The sequence below is a fragment of the Caretta caretta genome, chromosome 2 (assembly GCF_965140235.1).
Source record: "Caretta caretta isolate rCarCar2 chromosome 2, rCarCar1.hap1, whole genome shotgun sequence".
NCBI lineage: Eukaryota > Metazoa > Chordata > Testudines > Cheloniidae > Caretta > Caretta caretta.
In genome coordinates this window covers 193,219,121-193,239,695 of record NC_134207.1, presented here as the reverse complement: position 1 = coordinate 193,239,695, position 20,575 = coordinate 193,219,121, and the positions used below count along the sequence as shown (strand labels likewise).

At 44.3% G+C, this 20,575-nt stretch overlaps 1 protein-coding gene across 1 annotated transcript; it reads right to left on the bottom strand.

Annotated features, from left to right (window-relative positions):
- Positions 1 to 14,291: 14,291 nt before the first annotated feature.
- On the bottom strand, positions 14,292 to 19,654 carry RPL14 (ribosomal protein L14). The gene is made up of 6 exons (XM_048838709.1): positions 19,512 to 19,654; positions 18,419 to 18,520; positions 16,567 to 16,661; positions 15,580 to 15,679; positions 15,071 to 15,124; positions 14,292 to 14,390 (listed from the first exon to the last, which is right to left on the bottom strand). The coding sequence occupies exons 1-6, from the start codon at positions 19,512 to 19,514 to the stop codon at positions 14,328 to 14,330; spliced, it is 417 nt and encodes a 138-aa protein (XP_048694666.1). The 5' UTR covers positions 19,515 to 19,654; the 3' UTR covers positions 14,292 to 14,327.
- Positions 19,655 to 20,575: the final 921 nt, after the last annotated feature.

The window sequence follows — 20,575 nt, the reverse complement described above, 5'->3', positions numbered from 1 at the left end:
AACCTTAGCGTTCTGTCCCTACATGCCTGGCTGAGTCATAAAATGTAGTCCCCGGCCCTTTCAATGGGTTTGTTGTGCAGTTGATGTCCCTTGATGGGCCATCAAGCAGGCCTAGTGCTGATGCCATTCTGGGGGTGTCACCCAGAGACAGCACAAGTTTGGAAATACATATACATACATATCTATAACTTATCATAAAAAAGTGATACACACTGTGATACAGGGCAGTGGGAGAGTGCTAGAGGGGAAATATATAAGATCAAGGCTAATTAAGGCATGATTCCCTGTAGACTAGGGAAGGTGGCTGCAAGTTAATTGGAGCACCTGCAGTCAATTAAGGCCCTGTTAGGAACCTAATAAACCACCCTGCTTCAGGCAGACAGGAGAGGAGAAAGAAAGAAAGAAAGAAAGAAAGAAAGAAAGAAAGAAAGAAAGAAAGAAAGAAAGACGGACGGACGGACGGACGGACGGACTGGAGCTTGGATGTGTGCTGTGAGACTTGGAAAATCAGAAAACCAAAGTAAGGGGGACCCTGCCCCAGTAGGGGAGGGAGACTCCCTTCCCCAGCATCTAAGGACTGCAGGTACCCCACCCAAGGGGGAAGAGGGTAAGAACCCACAGGGGTTGAGAGGGGCTGGGGCTCAGAGTGAGGAGCAAACCCAGACCCTTCCCTCCTTTACCACCTTCCTGAGCCACTAGTGGGGCCATTGATGCCCCAAGAACAGGGGCAAGGGGTAGCATCTTAGCTCCCCGCCAAGAAAAGCACAGGACCCACCAGACTAACATCAGACATCTTGTCACAACACATATAGACAAGATTATCATGCCTGGCAAATTATAACATTTTTTGCAGATACCTTACATGGCATATCTGGCACAACTCATTGCAATTTTACAATATTGGTATTCGTAATATCCTAAAGTGTCTCCCAGATTTCAAAAAGCATCACAGATGGCACAGTGGTTTTCATTGGCTTCATGCTCTGCCTCTCTAGAAGGTGAGAGTGACCTGCTGGTCTCAAAGGCCTTTTAAATTTCAGAGACACCATGCTGCCGCTAAATGCTTGTGTGTGCAAAAGAACAGTGGAAAGTTCACTTCTAATGCAATAGCCCCGCTGCCAAGTAAGCACCAGGCAAGAACACACTTCCCATGCATCTCAGCAAGTCTCCAGCTCCAATCAGTGGGATTGTACATAACAGAGGAAAAATAAACACCTTTTAATAACATTTTAAATACAAAAGGGAGAGAAAAAACTAAGTGGTCTATTTCTTTTTGAAATCCTGGTCTGGAAGGCGGCCATTAGCATAAGCTAGGGTTTTGACCTCAGAGCTGCTATATTTTACATGATACCACTAGGAAAATGAGGGCAAAAAACCTCCTTGTCAGCACTATGGCAGGACAGAAAAAAATATAGGCACTGACCCAACTGTACAGTGGTACTTAACCCCAAAGATCTGATCAGGTCTAGGAAAAAATCTTACAAACATACAGGCTCATGAATGCCTCCTGACAGCTCGGCTGTTATAGGTGTGAGGAGTGGTGTCTCGAGGTTAGAGGGGTGAATTGTGACGCAGAAGAGAGCTGTGTGACTAACTGATTTTTCAGTTCACTGGCCGTTCCAAGAATATCAGGGGGAAAAATGTCAGTTCGGGTCAAACCAAAACCAAACCTTTTTGGAATTTTCAGCTTCACAAAAAAATTGAAAAAAAAAATTCATTTCAGCGCAAACAAAATGTGTCCTTTGGGCTGATGTTTAATAAAAGCAAATGAAATAAAGGGCTAGAGTCACAAAAGTGGAGGAGGCCGTGGTGATGGTGGTGGTCAGAGGGCATACACCTGGGATGTGGGTTAAATAATTATATGGTCACTGGAGTAGGGACTGGAACTCAGGTGTCCGCCTCTTACAGGAGAGCCCTAACAAACAAGCAATAGCACAATCTCATGCTCTCTCTCTGGCCTAGTGACTATTCAAGTATGTATTACAAGGTGGAACGGCTTCAGGAGGCAAGACTGAGAGTGCCCCACCCCAGAATATCCTGTAGCCTGGTGGTCAGGACACTCCACTACAATGCAGAGACCTGCAGTCAAGCCCCTGCTCCAGAATGGGGAGTCAAACCTGGGTCTCCCACAGCCCAGGGGAGTCTGCTAGCAGCTGGACTATTGGATTTGGGGGGAAGGGGGAACCACCAGCACCATTTTTGGAATTCCATTGTGAATATAGCCCAAGAAATCAAATTGTTTCATTTTGATATTTCCAATTTTTTCTTCTTTTTTTTCATTTTGACCCAAACAATTAGAAGTCAACACAAGTCACAGAATGTTGCAATTGACCCAAATCTGCATTTTTTCTTTCTTTCTTTCTGTGAAATAGTTTCCGCTGAAAAATTTTGTCCAGCTCTACTCCTGAGTGCCAATCCTGGCTTTCCCAATAACTTGCTTCCAGGCCATTTAAGCTATCTGTGCCTCCCTGGCCTCCTCTGTAAAATAAAGTTTTTTCACCACCACCTCACAGGTGCAATGTCAGTAAAACACTGTCAGAACCTTGCTGCAAGACGCTATGCAAGTGCAATGTTATTATTAGTTCTGTAGTTGCCAGCAGCCCTAAAATGCTGCTGTTGCGGGGATGGCAAAACCTAGCAAAATCTGGGGCCGAGAACTCTTGTGATCATTTGGTCATTCCCATATTTGGATCTGGGTTCCCAAGCAAGTGAGCTACAAACTATTAGTCCTCTGACAAGAAACTTTAAACTGCACGAGTAGAAGATAGCAGGAGTGTTATCAACAAAGGAAGATGGGCTGACTGAGAAAGCTCACTGATGCTTTGTTAGCGGTCTCACCGGCTCCGGACAGTCAGGAGTTTAGCAGGTTCTTTCACTAACTTTTCACAGCTGACCCCCAATCTGATGTGTGGCCCAAATGATTTCAGTTTGGTGGCTGCCTCTTCCAAGACTGTCCCTTCCCTGAGCTTTTTCCAAAAATCTCCCACCGTTGCCGAAGCTCTGAGAAGCTGCCCTGGTGCTAGCAATGGTGGGAGGTCTATCATAGTCCACTCACTGGCATTGTTACCACCACGTTGCCTAAATCTGAGCAAGGCTAGGGGGCACAGGGGTAAAAGTGTCGTAGCTGGTACACGAGCACGCCCACCATTTCTAGCACCTGGGGAGAGTCCCAATGCTAAAGTAATGGTGGGAGATTTCCAGAAAAAAGCTCAGTCCAGAGAAGGCCCTAGGCCCAGATCCTCAAAGATATTTAGGCACCTAATTCCCTAGATGCTATTTAACTACACATGTCATGCACTGCTCATGCAGAATGGCTACTGCAGCTCTGTAGTTCCCTGGTGAGTGATTGCAGCAGAACACTTTGGGATCCTCTGGCATAAAGCTATACTGGGGCCCAGTCTTGCAAAGTCCTCAGCTGCTTGCATGATCAAGCCCTCACAGTACAATCTGATGCAGTTATCCCTCCCAGCTCAGGAAAAGCCCCAGCTGAAGTGGCAGATTTGCTGCAATATGGGGTGGAGATGTTTTGAGGGAGCTGAGCTAATGAAACTTAGCCCTGGTCTACACTAGGTGGGGGGATCAATCTACGTTATGCAACTTCAGCTACGTGAATAACATAGCTGAAGTCGACGTACTTAGACCTACTCACCGCGGTGTCTTCACTACAGTGAGTCGACTGCTGCTGCTCCCCCGTTGACTCTGCCTGCACCTCTCGCGGTGGTGGAGTACAGGAGTCGATGGGAGAGCGCTCGGGGGTCGGTTTATCCCGTCTAGACTAGACGCGATAAATCGATCCCTGCTGGATCGATCGCTGCTCGCCGATCCGGCGGGTAGTGTAGACATACCCTTAAAGGTGAACTGCAGAGTTTAATGAAAGGTTTGTGCTTGTTGTCTGCTTCTTATCATGAATAAAGGAGGCCTGAAAGGGATTTTAGTCTGAAGTTGTTTTTCCTGAGTTGTTGCAGTTGTTGTTTTAACCTTAGAAATATAAGAAATGTCAAATCTGGTCTTCCCTTATTTTTCTGGAGAACTCCTTAGAGGTCTCAGACAAGAACTCTGAGCTTTTTCAGCCCTTAATTCAACTGTTTAACAAAAGCATATCGACTCCCAACTGCTTCTCAGGCATTTTAATTACATTTTTAAAACATTTTTAACATTCTTCTAAAAATGATTTCCCCTTTCTACCAATCTGATGTCACTTACTTCATTTTGCTGATGTCATAATTGATGGACCAATTCTCCAGCCATCCACAGACTTTTCCAGCATAAGCTATTACCTGAATTTATAATGTAAAAGACAAGCAGGAAAAATAAACAAAAACCTAAAAAAAAAAAATTGAAGGCTCCTTTGTCTCCCTCTTCCCCCAGAAAAAAAACCAAGAATCTAGTTTTCCCTTCCTTCCAACATAACGTTTGAACAGCACCTCACTGCAAAATGATTGATTCTAACCTGTTCTATTATTCACTGATTTTTATAAGCATGTGACTTATCAAACATTTTATTAAACTATGAGAAGTAGTTTGTATTCAGATGTTGCAGTATCCCACTGGATGCCTTAAAGTAGGCCTCCTACTGTAATCTCAGAGATCATATCCTTTTATATTATTTAAATATAAACAATATTGCTTCTTCAAAGCATCTAACATTTTCATCAAAGCTGAATTTCCCACTGAGACCCCCATCACCCATGCCTTTATCAATACCAGGGAGCAGCAGAACCGCTTCTGGCCCTATCCTGCTCTCAAAGAGACGCCTGAAGCACACGTCTAGACAATCGCTTAACTCTACTAGCTGTGATGGCAACAATAATAGCTCAGCTCCTCTCCACAGCAATAGTAAGCAATTAAAGCACAAAAATAGTAACTAGATAAAACCACAAAAAATACTTTCATACCATAGGGCCATTGGGGAACTGTCTAATAGAATCTTCTATATGAAAACTAGGTCACTGTCCTATGAAGAAGGAATTTACTCCATGCTGGGTATAAAAGCATAACTCTGACGTTGGTAATTAGCACAAAGGGCTAATTCAGATAAGAGCATTACAGAGCCACTTCCGCCTGCAAGCAATGTTTTGAAAGCTTTGTTAAAAAACCAGTTACAAAGACTTGGCCAGGGGGATTGTGGCTTTTATTTGCATTGACAGGCTGGCACCTGAATCCGGAAACTGACATGAAGCAAGTGATTCAATAAAAGATAGAGTTTTCCATGTATTTACAAGTGTCTCTCTCTATCAATAGCTGAATTTTAGGGCTCAGCCGTGTATGGGGCAAGTATGGCAAAGCTCCCACTGATATCAGTATGAAGTTACAGTTGTCAAGGCTGCTTCAGCCTCCAACGATTAAACCTTTTTTGTGTGTGTGTGTAGAGAAGGAAGAGAAGAGGTATTACAGAAGGACTGCTAAATAATCAATGCATTTAGAACCTATATACCCATATATTTGTGCTGTGATAAAATACTACAGTAAATGCAAATATTCTCGGGTAGCCAGGAATCCAATATAGAATCAAGTAAAATCAGTAGTTTAGTTCGGAGGTATGAAGATCCCAATGCAAGCTCCAAATGTCTGAGCAAGAGATGATGTAGTGCCAATATTCAGACTCAAGTCCAGCCCAATGCTGTGAGTAGAGGAGCTGGTTGGGAAATTTTCAGCAAAATGGCTTTTCATCAAAACTGAAACTTTTTGCAGGAAAGGACTGGTTTCAATGAAACCTTCATCAGGAAGGTTTCTCGTGTCCAGGCCAGAGTTTTTGATCAGAGAAAGGCAGCCTGACTCACCACAGAATATCTAATATCCCAGTGCCTAGGGCACTCAGCTGGGAGCTCCAGGTTCCAGTCCCGCCTACAGGATAACTTGAGTGAGACTGACTCTATAGCAGGAGTGGCCAACCTGCACCTCAGAAGGAGCCAGAGTTTACCCATGTACATTGCCAAAGAGCCACAGTAATACGTCAGCAGCCCCCCATCAGCTCCCTCCCCATGCCTCCTGCAGCATACAGGAGGCTCTGGCGGGACAGGGAGGAGCGAGGGCATGGCAGGCTCAGGGAAGGGGGCAGGAAGGAGTGGGGGCCTTGGGGGGAAGGGGGGAAGTAGGGACAGGGCCTGTGGCAGAGCCAGAGGTTGAGCAGTGAGCACCCCTCTCCCTGGGCACATTGGAAAGTTGGCGCCTGTAGCTCCAGCCCCAGAGTCGGTGCCTATGCAAAGAGCCGCATGTTAACTTCTGAAGAGCCGCACGTGGCTCCGGAGCCCCAGGTTGGCCACCCCTGCTCTATAGGCTGGTGGTCATAGCACTCAGGTAGGATGTGGAAACCCAAGTTCAAGTCCTTACTCCAAATCTCCCACAACTCAGGTGAATCCCCTAACCACCAGTCTAGTCTCTCTCTCCCATACAAAAGATATGTTCTTTTTCCAAAAAATAACAAAAGGTCTTGATTTCGCTCCAATGAGACCAGGAAAATGTGATATAGTCTCAAAAATTTTCACAGGACAGGAAAACCATTTCCCTTCCAGCTGTAGTCAAGAGCCCTCCTCCTATTTTGAAGATATTATTCACAGAAACCAAAAGGACAAAGGAACAGGAACTGTAACCCAAGGTCCCATAATCAGAGCCAAGACCACCGCCCACCCATTACCTTACTTTGCTTCCTTAATAGCTGTTTCCAGGAAATATTCTTGCTTGCAAGTTCTACTCAGCTCACATGCTAATTGAGCTGGGAACAGCAGTTAGGCCTTTTCATTTGCTAAAGGAGAACAGAGGAAATCTCAGGGACGCCCATACTATAAGAAAAAATGATAGAAACATACAGGTCTTAAAATATTGACCAGTACCGACTGCTAGAGGTAGACAAGAAAAACAAGGGTGGGGCAGGGAGCTCCATCAGCAAAGTACAGGGCCAATGTCCTTGTGAGAAGCCTGTTCTATTTACACAAAGAGGGAAGGTGATAAGATTTCTAACAGGTACCTGGATCCTTTTTGGGAGCAGTATATTTCATATCAACTTCCCACCGCATCCTGTCTTGGAGGAGCTGGCCGGGTAGCCTTCTTTAGATGAGGTTACTAAGGCCATTAAGCAGATGTCTGCAGGCAAGTCTCCAGAACCTGGCAGCATTCCACCTGAAGTGTACAAATGTGGAGATGCCCATCTAGTCAGGAAACTCACCAGCCTTTTCAAGTTTACATGGGAACAGGGTACCATGCCCCAGGGGTATAAGGACGCTTTCATAGTCCATCTGTCCAAAGGCAAAGTGTATCTACCTGTGACAACCATTGTGGAATCTCACTGCTGTGTTTAGCAGGGAAGATCCTTGCACAGGCTCTCCTCATCAGGCTTGTCTCCCATCTGGTGGACTCAGGGTATCCAGGTCCCAGCGAGGCTTTCGTGCTGGCCATGGCACCATGGACATGATTTTTGCAGCCCAACAAATACAAAAGAAGGCTTGTGAACAGAACAAGGACCTGCACATGGCGTTTGTTGACCCGACCCAGGTCTTTGACACAGTGAATCGTGAGGGCCTATGGAAACTGCTTCATAAATTTGGTTGCTTAGAGAAGAGGATTGCTATCATCCGCTTATTTCACAATGTCATGATGGCCAGGGTGATGGAGTGCGGTGACTCAACAGAAGCCTTCCCTGTCACCAATGGCACCAAAAAAGGATGCAAGATGTCTCCAGTGCTCTTTGCCATTGTCTTTCAGCCAGGCTCTTGTTTGCATTCCAGGACTTTGAGAGAGGTGTACACATCCAGTTTAGATCAGATGGGGGTCTATTCAAGCTACTGCGACTCAGGGCCTGCACCAAGGTCATTGAACAGGTATTAAGAGAGCTCCTGTTTGGTGACCACTGTGCCCTCATTGCATGTGTGCTTGAGGACATTTGGCTTATTGTGAACCATTTTGCCTGTGCCTCAAAATGCTTCATCTTTCCAGTCAGCTCATGTACCAGCCAGCCCCAGCCCCAGCCCATCAGTATCATGAGCACCACAAGCCCATCCTCACAATTGACAATACAGCTCTCAACTTGGTCAGGAAATTCTGCTACCTGGGTAGCACACTTTCCAGCAATGCCATGTTGAATGATGAGGTCATTCAGCGCATGGCAATGGTCAGCTTGGCATTTGGCAGGCTCACCCACAGGCTCTGGAGGGAGCGTGGAGTCTGCCTCCGAACTAAGATAAAAATCGACCGTGTTGTGGTACTCACCTCACTCCTCTGCAGATGTGAGACCGGGATGCTCTACTGATGCCACATTAAACAGCTGGATAGCTTCCACCTTCATGTCATCAACATCAAGTGGCAGGACAGGATCGCCAACACTGAGAGATGCCAAATCCCTGGCATCGAGAGTATGCTCATCAGAGGTCAACTTCGCTGGGTCAGACACGTGGTCTGCACAGAGGTTTCCTGTATCCTGAAAGTGGTGCTCTACAGCCAACTGAGCACAGGAACACGCCCTACGAGTCACCCCAGCCACAAATACAGACACCTTGAAGACCAACCTCAAAGCATGCAAGATAGACATTAAAACCTGCGAGCTTGTTGCACTAGATAGACCCAGATGGAGTGGTCTGTGCCTTGAGACCGTCTCCCCTTTTGCGAAGTGGCAAGTGAGGTCTCCTGCAGGGGAAGAAAGCACTTCATAAGGCCAATGCCTCAAACCCTCTCCAACAACTAGCCCAGTCCAGGGACCAAGGCTGGTGGTGGGGCTGGCACAGAGCTGAGGATGGAGCAAGGCTGGGTGGTGCTCCCTCCCCACCACACACACCCAAACATTCCTCTACATGCCCCTAGAGAGACATACCCCACAGTTTGAGGGGCCACTTTGAGGGAAGGGGGGTTCCCCTCCCAAGTCTGCTTATATTCTGCAGAAGCAGGGCCCCATACTCACCAGAGCAAGCTTTCAGTTCACCCTGAGTGACTGGATTTTTCAAGGCCTGAACACACTACCAGTCCTTCCAGATAGAGAAAAGGGTTGTTAATACACGGGTAATCATGAAACTAAAGGATTCTTTTCACAACATTCTAGGAACCATAAGAGTGAAGCTGGAGACAGTTGTGATGTCATTGGACCCTGAGAAATATTTGTATGCTTTATCGTGTGCATACATTGTATTTTAGAAACAAGATTTTAACAAGTGGAATGTTATCAAAACCACACTGTTCCTCTGTGCAGAGACTTCCTGCAGGTTTATTTAATTGAAAAGATAAGAAAACTACATGTACTACCCAAACACAGGGAAAAATGGATTTTTGTTGAAGTTTCATTTAAATTATGTCTGATGTAGGAGTCTACAGCCGTAGTAATTCATTTAGTCCACTTTAGACAAGTGCAACTGGCAGATGTTAAGAATGAACTCAGGCTAGATTTTAGTGTAATCTAGAGACAAAAGACTTGAGGGTCCCATTTTCACCCCCTGCAGTATTCATTCCTGCAGATTTTTTATTTTAGGACTTTGCTGTTAGCAGCAGTTATAGAAGTAGCCCGAAGTACCTGCAGACACTGGTGCATCCTCTGACAGTTGTTTCTCTTTCAGAGGCCATGTTTATTTGTTTTGTGAAGATATATGACAGTAGTCTGACAGTCTTACAGTATAATTTCAAGTCCACCTGCTTCTCAGTTTCTTTCAACACAACTCTCTCTACTAAACAAGGAACTGCTTCCCCATTTGCCTTGGCAAACTACCTTCTATTTTGCAACAAAAGTTAAATATGCATCACTTGAGAATATGCTTGCAAATTAGTTTATTTCATGGAAACAAAGGATTGTTTTTCACTGAATGTTTTGCAAATTGAATCCAGCATATTTGCCTACATCAGATGTGGATGAAAAAGACTAGATGTCCTCAGACTGCAAAACCTTTTAATTGGAGTTAAACAGCACCATCTTGTGGTAGGTTTCAGAGGAACAGCCGTGTTAGTCTGTATTCGCAAAAAGAAAAGGAGTACTTGTGGCACCTTAGAGACTAACCAATTTATTTGAGCATGAGCTTTCGTGAGCTACAGCTCACTTCATCAGATGTTTACCGTGGAAACTGCAGCAGACTTTATATACACACAGAGAATATGAAACAATACCTCCTCCCACCCCACTGTCCAGCAGGACAGTGGGGTGGGAGGAGGTATTGTTTCATATTCTCTGTGTGTATATAAAGTCTGCTGCAGTTTCCACGGTAAACATCTGATGAAGTGAGCTGTAGCTCACGAAAGCTCATGCTCAAATAAATTGGTTAGTCTCTAAGGTGCCACAAGTACTCCTTTTCATCTTGTGGTAGGCTCTAGAAACTAAATTCTGTTTAACAAATTTATTTGAGCATAAGATTTCGTGAGCTACAGCTCACTTCATCGGATGCATGCAGTGGAAAATACAGTGGGGAGATTTTATATACACGGAGAACATGAAACAGTGGGTGTTACCATACACACTGTAACGAGAGTGATCAGGTAAGGTGAGCTATTACTGGGGGGGGGGACCAAAACCTTTTATAGTTCAATCTCTCTGGTCACTCGATTACAGACCTAAAAGTGGCAATTCTTCAACAAAAAAAACTTCAAATACAGACTCCAGTGAGAGACTGCTGAATTGGAATTAATTTGCAAACTGGACACCATTAATTTAGGCTTGAACAAAGACTGGGAGTGGAGGTGTCATTACACAAAGTAAAACTATTTCCGCATGTTTATTTCCACACACCCCCCCCCCCCCCCCAGTTCCTCACACATTCTTGTCAACTGCTGGAAATGGCCCACCTTGATTATCACTATAAAAGGTCCCATCCCCCCCCCCCCCCTTGCTGGTAATAGCTCACCTTACCTGATCACTCTTGTTATAGTGTGTATGGTAACACACACTCTTGTTTCATGTTCTCTGTGTATATAAAATCTCCCCACTGTATTGTCCACTACATGCATCCAGTGAAGTGAGCTGTAGCTCACGAAAGCTTATGCTCAAATAAATTGGTTAGTCTCTAAGGTGCCACAAGTGCTCCTTTTCTTTTTGCGGATACAGACTAACACGGCTGCTACTCTGAAACCTCTAAATCCTGTTTGTATTTTCAGATTACTGAATACATGTTGAATTTTTGTAACGGCTTCTATCACACTGTAGGAATAGGCAGATTAAAAGAAACATTCCGAACAGCTTCAGCTGTCATATTCGTGCATGAGCAGTGCTTTGAAATAGAAAGCATTTTAGCATGTACACATAGTTAAGAGTTTATATCCTGTCATTTAGCTTTAAAGAGCAGAGTAGAAATTTAACAAGCTACAAAATGTTATTTCCATTCCCTCCAGATTTTCAATAGTGCAGCCAACACACCAGCATGACAGAATCTGCGTTTTACAGAAAGGCAGAGTATTGGTACAAAAACAGCAGTAGCTACTGAAAGCGTCAAAAGGGGCCAAACATTAATTTTTCTATGACAAACACTGCTTGAAGTGCAAATGCTAGTAGTACTTAGCACTGCACAAAGGCAGGTACAACTACTATACAAAAATGTATATGGTACGAGCCAAGTGTCTGGGCTTCAACTTATTTTCTATTAGCTATGAATGAAAACGAAGGCTGGATTCTTCATTCCCCTGCTGCCAACTCAGCGACGACGCTGTCCACAGCAAAGGTATTACGAGTCTAAGGGTATGTTCACATGGCCAAAAGAGACCCATGTCAGAGAGCCTCAGAGCCCTGGTAACTGACTCAGGCTCATGGGAATTGCAGCATAGGGCTAAAAATAGCAGTGGTGTTGTTCAGGCTCAGGCTGGAGCCCTGGCTCTGAAACCCGGCCAGCGTGGAGGGTCTCAGAGCCTGGGATCTCACATAAGCCCAAACATTTACTATTTATAGCCCATAGCACAATCCCAAGTCAGTTCACTGGGGCTCAGACTCGCTGCTGCAGTTTGGGGGTGTTTTTTTGGCAGTTTAGGTGTACGCTAAGTACCTTATCTAAGGTACTTTATGGCCCCCATTACCATAGTGCCTCACAATCTTTAATGTATTGATCCTCAACATCCCTGGAAGAAAATGCTGTATCACCACTTTACAGCTACGGAACTGAGGCTCGCAGACTCAAGGCTGGTCTACACTTAAAAATTAGTTCACCCTAGCTAAGTCATTCAGGGCTGTGAAAAATTTCACATCCTGTGCAACATAGGTCAACCTAACTAATCCCTAACGTACAAGACTCGATAAGTTTATGGAGGAGATGGTATGATGGGATAACATGATTTTGGCAATTAATTGATCTTTAAATATTCATGATAAATAGGCCCAATGGCCTGTGATGGGATGTTAGATGCGGTGGGATCTGAGTTCCTACAGAGAATTCTTTCCTGGGTATCTGGCTGGTGAATCTTGCCCATATGCTCAGGGTTTAGCTGATCGCCATATTTGGGGTCGGGAAGGAATTTTCCTCCAGGGCAGATTGGAAGAGGCCCTGGAGGTTTTTCGCCTTCCTCTGTAGCATGGGGCACAAGTCACTTGCTGGAGGATTCTCTGCTCCTTGAAATCTTTAAACCACCATTTGAGGACTTCAATAGCTCAGACATAGGTGAGAGGTTTTTCGCAGGAGTGGGTGAGATTCTGTGGCCTGCGTTGTGCAGGAGGTCACACTAAATCATAATGGTCCCTTCTGACCTTAATATCTATGAATCTATAAGCGGCTAGTTGACAAAAGAATTGTTCTGTCCACCTAGCTACCGCCTCTTCGAGAGGTGGATTACTCTATGTAGAAAGAAAAACTCTTCCATGGACGTAGGAAGCATCTACACTATACCACTAGAGTACCATAGCTGTGCTGCCATCATGGGCCTTAGTGAAAGTCACGAAGTCTGATGGAACAAGAAATTGAATCTGGGTCTCAATTTCCAGGCTAGCACCCTACCCACTGGACCAGCCTTCCTCCCACTGTCACAGCAGCTTTGCCACAGTAGAGTTAACAGCAGGTATTTCCACATTAGAATCAGTCTTTGGAAAACATTAAGGGCTGTTTAGCTCTTCACTGGTATTTTAATAAAGGGGAAAAAATTAAACCAATGTTGTGAATTGAAGACTTATGCAAAATGCAGCCCTATGTTCCAGTATAAGCACTGAACAAATTCTAAGGGTTGTGATTTGGGTATAATTGGGCTAATTGTTACACATCCTGGATGGTTACAGAATAGCTAATAACCTGGGAGATAGTTCTTTCAATTGTTCCTCTGCAGCTGTTAATCTTTCCCGTTGATGACCTAGTAAGCACTGATAAACTGCAACCGTTGTAGTAGACCAAACAGATGCCTTCAGTACGCATTTCAATTACCATTAAAATGGACAAAACACAAAAATCATTTACCTGTTTTTTTTTTTTTTTTTAATTAAAACTACAACATTACAGGGAAAAGTCAATTCTTCAATATATAGGCAATTTCATTCCTCCCCCCCGCATAGTCCTTAGTTTCTCTTGTTTGTACATGCTTTTTCTACATCAATAGGAGAGAAAAAATTAAGATTAAGAAAATGGTCCTGTACGACAAATAGCCTAATGGACAATTGTAGTAACAGAAAACACATTTAACTTTAAGCAACTAGATTTTAAATTAGTGTCTCTTTAAATAGTTTCCAGAAGTGTTTACCTTATAACATGATTTTATTCAGTATAAAATTCTGCCACACAGGACAAGGGTTTATCTTGTCACTAGACATGCCTAGAATTCTGAAGTATTTGAGAACAGAGCTACACCATTTAGAAGAGTAGTGGAAGTAAATTTTGAAGCAGGATGTATTTTAGAATAGAATTTAACCATGAATAGTTCTTATTTGTCTGAGCCTTTAAAAAGAATGCAAAACATTAGCACTTACACAGGTTTTAAATTCTGCAGGGCGGGGATTGTTTCTTGCTTCATACAGAGACAACGTCGCACTTTAACCTACACCCTGGATTTGTACAGAAAGATCATACTCTACTTCAATAATCCTGTGTTTCAAGTATGATTTTTTGTAAAGTAGCTTCATCAATGCTACATTTTTTCCATAGCAAATTGCTATAAAATATATTTGAGGATTTTAATGGCTATTTACTATTAACTTGGGTATGCAACATTATAGCTACTGTAGTCCAGAAGCACATGAAAAGCAAGCAGTAACGCACTCATTTCTCATTGCTGGTTTAGGGCCTGCTCTCGTGATGTGTTGAGCACCGCCAACTCATAGGAATGTAAATTGCTCAGGTAGCTACTTATTGTTGGGTAAGACCCTAAGTGATCTATATACATTACCTTAATATTTGTAAATATTACAACACAAAGACAGACACTAAATGTATAGTAAACTGGAACTTTATTTGACTACTGACAGTTTATGCTTTTTTGGAAGATTGCTTCTGGAGCTTCTTTACTTCATGCTTGATGATCCTGTTCCTCTGTAAATTAAAGGAATAATTTTGTAACATTAAGTCTCATAAGAGCAGCAAATGAACAATCTGTGCTACTCATGACTTTCAAATTCTCTCCTTTTAGCATAATCACTGTTTGTTCAGCAGATGTAGGTTGTACTGAAATCGCAGAAAGATATCACATGCACTATATATAGTGGCGTGACATATTTCAGAAACTTCGATGGCTCAAGTGGCAAAGGACTGCTACAAGTCTGGGTGAGACTCCTAGTCAGTTTATTTTTTCACAGGTTGGCAGCATTGCTATTACAGCAATACGTAGCTCTGAGAAAAAGAGGAAAAGTAACGTTTCATATTGTCAAGAGCAATCCCTCACAAAGGATCAATGAATTTGAGACAACTTCAGTTGTCAACTGCAGAGATGTCTGGTACATAGCCTTGAAGGCTAGCATGGACTTAAAAGAGAAATATAGACTGAACTTGAAGTAAGTGTTTCAAAAGAAAAACAGTGATGAACAAGCATCAGTGAACTCAAAGGTCAAATTTATATTGCTTCTCTAGTTTTCTGCAAGTCTGATTCCAAAAAGAACAGAAAAATTAGTATAAGGAATTATGTATTTGAATCTGATTCAGAATAAAGAGCTAGATTTGCCTGTAACACACCACAAATCAACTATCCAAAGACAGCTATACATTTAACCACTTACCATTTTCTTTGCCTTCATGACCTTGTAGCGATCAAAGTCTGTCATCTTGGCTTTCTGTTGAAGAAAATTTGCACTTCAGTTAAAAGGTAACTGAAATCTTCAGTGTTTAATTTCTTAGTTAAATGTAACTTCGCAAAAAAAAATATTTTGCGCTTTTCAACCAGACAACTCAAAAGAACTTTGTAAATTCATTTTAGTGGTGGTTTTACAAATCAGTGTACATGTCATTTATCTCCATAGCTGGGAAGTATCAGATGATGCAGACAATAGGCAAAAAACATTTTGTAGAGATGGCAAAGCAGAAAAATAGATGATTAAATTTAGTGGTAAAACCATTTGGTTTTCAGTAACACAACTTACTTTACAACTTGACAACCCATGTTTTCTCTGCCTTTAGTCTTACTCTGCAAACTTAATCTCAACTTTTCTACTAGATTATATTTGACAACTTTAGTAACATGCTAAGTGCAGTGTTGAGTATTTTATATCACACTGCAGATCAAACATACCTTTTCTCTGGCTTCAATCTTCTTTGCCCACCTTGTACCTATCCATTTTTCATTAATATTTTCTTTCTCCCAGGCAACTCGCACATGCTTCTGACGAGCACTGCATTTAAACAAACAATCTCATATAAATATTATTTGCATCATCATCATACACAAATCAATTCCTTTGGTGCTGCTCCAGCTTTCAATTTTAAATAAGTGAAGTCAAACACCAAGTAGACAGGTTACATCTTTAGTACATGTCAAAGGTGCTAAACACACAGCAAATGTAATCAAAGTCCTGTAAAAGTATACTAAACTTCTTTCTGGTGTTGGCAGTTAGGACTGAAGGGAGGAGCAATCTAGAAAAATGCACTGGGATACTGTTCTCCTGGCATTCATCTAAAATGGTTAGTAAAAAACAGAAATTATGAGTTCAAAGTTATGGAAGCTTTATCAGCATAGTAGGTCTCATAGTTGTACCCAATAGTGATTGTGGCTTAGTGATTTTATGTATCACAAAAGCTGGAGAGAAAAGACTTGGAATTCAATCCACCGACATATAGGGTACATAGTTCTCCAAATAAAGAAAATCTTGAATACTTCACTTTGAATATGTAGCCATAGTCTATTGTTTAGGAGACAACGCATGAAGTTATGCATTACTGTGATTCATTTATAATTTTTCCTTGTATGTAACACAGGCCAGTATCTGCCTCAGTCAAATCTGCTACTCATAGCAATGAATCCAATACATTTAACCATGATCATATGGTCTGCCAGGTCTTAACAGCACACACATTAAATCACTTAGTACATTATAAAAGATGATTAGTTCTGAAATTTAGACCCTAGGGATAACTTAAGAAAACACCTATATATCCATATCTTTTCTAAAATGTAGAAACAAAATTCCACCAAATCAAAAACAATGTAAATTAGCTTCACATTAAGTCAGGTTTAAACAGTCAGTACCTTTTGCACAGCCCAAAAGGAAGGACAACTCACCTGTGTGGGAATTTCAGTACAAAATCGGTTAGCTGCATGCACTTGAAGGGCATAGCCTGCCTTCTTACACCACTGCAGGGGCCATCAACCAGCGCCTAGAACAAGAGTGACTGAATGGGTTCACTAACATTTTTCCAATATACCATGACAGACTACAGAAAGTTACTTCCAAATAAACTGTGACCCATCAACATGAAGAAAGTGTTACAAACTGGAAGAGAGCACTATGCATTTGGAACACTGGAGAACATAACGAGAGTAGAGTAAACTATCCAAACTCTATGGCAAGATCAACTGGCATTTATTTAAAGCATTATTTCCCCAACACAGAAGGCCAATGGAGACAAAGGAAAGAGTTTGGACTGGGAAACTTTCATAATCTCAGATGCATCCCCTTTCCCTCATCCATGCATGTTCTCCCACAGGTGCAACTAAAGGTGCAGAACACTTCTGTGTAACTTCCCCCTCCCTAATGCAAGAAGGAACAGTTCATTTTATATATGACTACAGGCTCAGTTGATGAGCAGGGAGACTCAGGAAGCAAAAAGTTAAAGAAAATGAGTACAAATAAAAGACAGGAAAAATTAAAAAAAAAGAGCAGAAACTGTGATGAGGTGTTTGGAGGCAGTGTCCCTCTGCAAATCACAAGAATCCAATACAGGTATTCAGCTCCTGTTAGAAAGATATGAATGCAACAATGGCCATACAAGCCCAGACCAATGATCCATCTAGCCCAGTATCCTGTCTTCTGACAGTGACCAATGCCAGGTACTTCAGAGGGAATGAACAGAACAGGGCAATTTATTGAGCAATCCATCCCATCTGCCAGAAGCTGCAAGTCAGAAGCTAGGGACACCCAAAGCATAGGGTTGCATCCCTGACCGTCTTGGCTAATAGCCATTGGTATTCTCCATGGAACATATCTAGAGTTCTTTTTTTAACCAAGTTATACTTTTGACCTTCACAACATCTCCTGGCAACGAGTTCCACAGATTGACTGTACACTGTGTGGAGTAGTATGTTCTTATGAGCCATACTCCTCGTCATTTTTGTTGCCCTTCGATTACGTTTTCCAATTCTAATATCCTTTTTGAGATGGGGCAACCAGAACTGCACTGTATTCAAGGTGTGGGTGTATCATGGATTTATATAATGACATGGTATTTACTGTCTTATTATCTATCCCTTTCCTTATGGTTCCTAACATTGTTAGCTTTTTTGACTGCCGCTGCACATTGAGTGGATGTTTTCAGAGAACTATCCACAATGACTCCAAGCTCTCTTTCCTGAGTGGTAACAGCTAATTTAGACCCCATCATTTTGAATGTATAGTTGGGATTATGTTTTCCAATATGCATTACGTTGTAATTATCAACATTCAATTTCATCTACCATTTTGTTGCCCAGTTTTGAGACTCCTTTGTAACTCCTCGCAGTCTACTTTGCGCTTAACTATCCCACTACAGACCCCTGGGAGACACCACTATTTACCTCTCTCCATTCTGAAAACTATCCATTTATTCCTATCCTTTGTTTTCTGTTTTTTAACCAGTTACTGATCCACTAGAGGACCTTCCTTCTAATCCTTACTATTGATCCTGAGAGGGGAAACATAACTGTTTGAAAAATTAACTTTTTGGAACCTTACAAGAGTTTCCATACAAAGATTAATTTTTAAAACCTGAAGTGCACATGAGTATTTGTATTCCATTTTCCTTAACACTGTAAACCCCTTGGAAAAACTGATATATAGAAAACTGAAGTATTTTAATCAATATTGTACAAAAAAATACCTTTAAAATAGAGGATGAAAGAATTGGGGAGGGGAAAGACTAAAGGTCTCTAAGCTTACCCTGTTCTGGTCAATAACATCCACAATTGCCACCAGCTTGCCAGCATGTGGCCCAAAGGAGATGTAGGCAACTCGGCCAATCTCAACGTAACGTTTGAACACCTGGAAGAAATGATTTACTGAAATTAGGAGTGTGCACACAAGTAATACGACCAAAACCAGAAATTGCTATCTACAAAACCTTCAATTGCAGGGGCTGTTTTGCCCCATGGGACAGAAGATCTAGCACATTCAGACCAGTTTCAGTTTAGAATTCAGAAAATGCAGCGATTCCTTCTTGTCTTGTGTTTCTATTGTACGTGTAATTTGAAAATCCCTCATTAGAGGTAGGCTCAGGTAAGACAGAAGAGGCCCCTCCAGGAGAAGGGAAACCAGGAGACAGACAGATGTGGCCCACAATTTCACTAGCATTTCAGTCAGGAGTCAATCATACTCCAAGCAAACTGCACCCGGCATTTCCCTCCCCTGCTAGGGGAGTAATATATCTTATCCCTAAGGATGGGAGGCAAGGACTGGTCGCCGGGGGGTGGGACCAGCTCGGTGGCAGGCACCACACGAAGGGTCGGGGGTGGAATATGCCCCCTCAGAGTTTACGGCTGGGTGTGCGCGCGCGTGGGGGCGTGTGTGTCGGGGGAGTGTGTTAATCTGGCTATAAACTCAGTGCTGACGGTGCCGGTCCAAGGTGGCGCGGGAGACGCACGCTCGCTTCCAGCGTGACAGGCCGGGGGCGGCAGGTTGTGCAAAATCGGGCAACGGCAGCCCGGCCCAGCGCCTTCACCCGACCATCGGCCCCGCCAGCCAAGCGACTGGGGGCCCGGCCCGTGAGGCCGCCAATGGACCGGAGCTTTAGGCCCCCCCTCGGGGATGGGGGCAGCAGGCGCCAATGGAGACGTGGCCGAGCCCCGCTCCGCAGAACACGTTCCCCGAGTGGGGTCCCGCCCGGGGTCCCCACGCCCCGGCCCCGGCCCCGCTCCGGTCGCTGGGAGGGGGCGGCTCAGCGCCCTGCCGGGCCCGGCTCCCACCGCGCCGGGCTGGGGGGGGGGAGGGGCGGAATCCCAGGCTGGTGGCGGAGGCCGCGGCCGCACGCACTCACCATGATGGCCGCCCGCGAGCAGAAAGGAGCGAGCAGCTTCCGCCGCGCCCGGACGCCGCTTCCGATCCTCTACTGCGCATGCACCCGCGCTGGAGAAGGCGGGCGCAAGCTCGCCCTCCAGATGCGCATGCTCCTTGCGGTCCTGCGGGAGTTGGAGTGCGCATGCACGCCAGGCGCTCCCGGTGGTTGTCGAAGGGAATCGTTTCCGCCCCTCCTCCAATAGGCATGCGTGCCACACGATCGAGGTGGGCGGGTCGAGTTTTTTTACCTCATCCTTTTCACGCATGCGTGGCAAGCACGCCGGGCGCGGAAGGGGCGAGAATGCGGCCTCACCGATGCGCATGCGTAGTAAGCTGTCTTGTTTTGGGAGTGTCTCGCTCGCGGCCCGACTGTGATGCGCATGCGTGAGAGGCTGGCGGCTCCGTGCGCGCGCCCTGTCGCGGAGCGGAACAGCGGGCGCGCGGGTCCTGCCTGGAGCCGGCCGGGCCTGGGCTGGAGTTCGCAGAGCGGGGTGCGCCCAGAGCTGGTGCAGGGCAGCGGGCCGGGGCCGGGGCCGGGGCCGGGGCGCGGACACAGGGTGCATGTCCCGTAGTGATGCTGTGCCAGCCCGTGCGTTTGCTGCCCATGGGCCGTTGGTTTGTGTGTGGGGGGGGGGGAGGTTCCCTTTGCAGTGCGAGAGGATAGTTGATCTTATTAGTCCTCCGATAAACAAGTGTCTGCTTTCATTCACCAGTTGTCTCAGCATGGAGTCAGCCCTGCCGAGAAACTGGTGCTTAAATGAGAAAAAATCCCAAGCCAGATTCAGAACAGAAACAGAAGTGACCCAAAATCACGATCTCCTTTCTAATGCAGTAAGTTTGTACACTTGGTCAGCTCTGTAAATAGTAAGAATAACGATGATGAAGGTACTCCCAGCACTGTAGTTTACAATGCATCAGTAGTGATGTTTGCCTTCCTTGCTGTAATTCCAAGAAGGTCTCAGTGCACCAGGTCATGCTATTTGTGAAGTTACATCTGGAAGGAAGGCTGAGGAAAGCCACAATGGAGAAGTACTGAATCTTTCT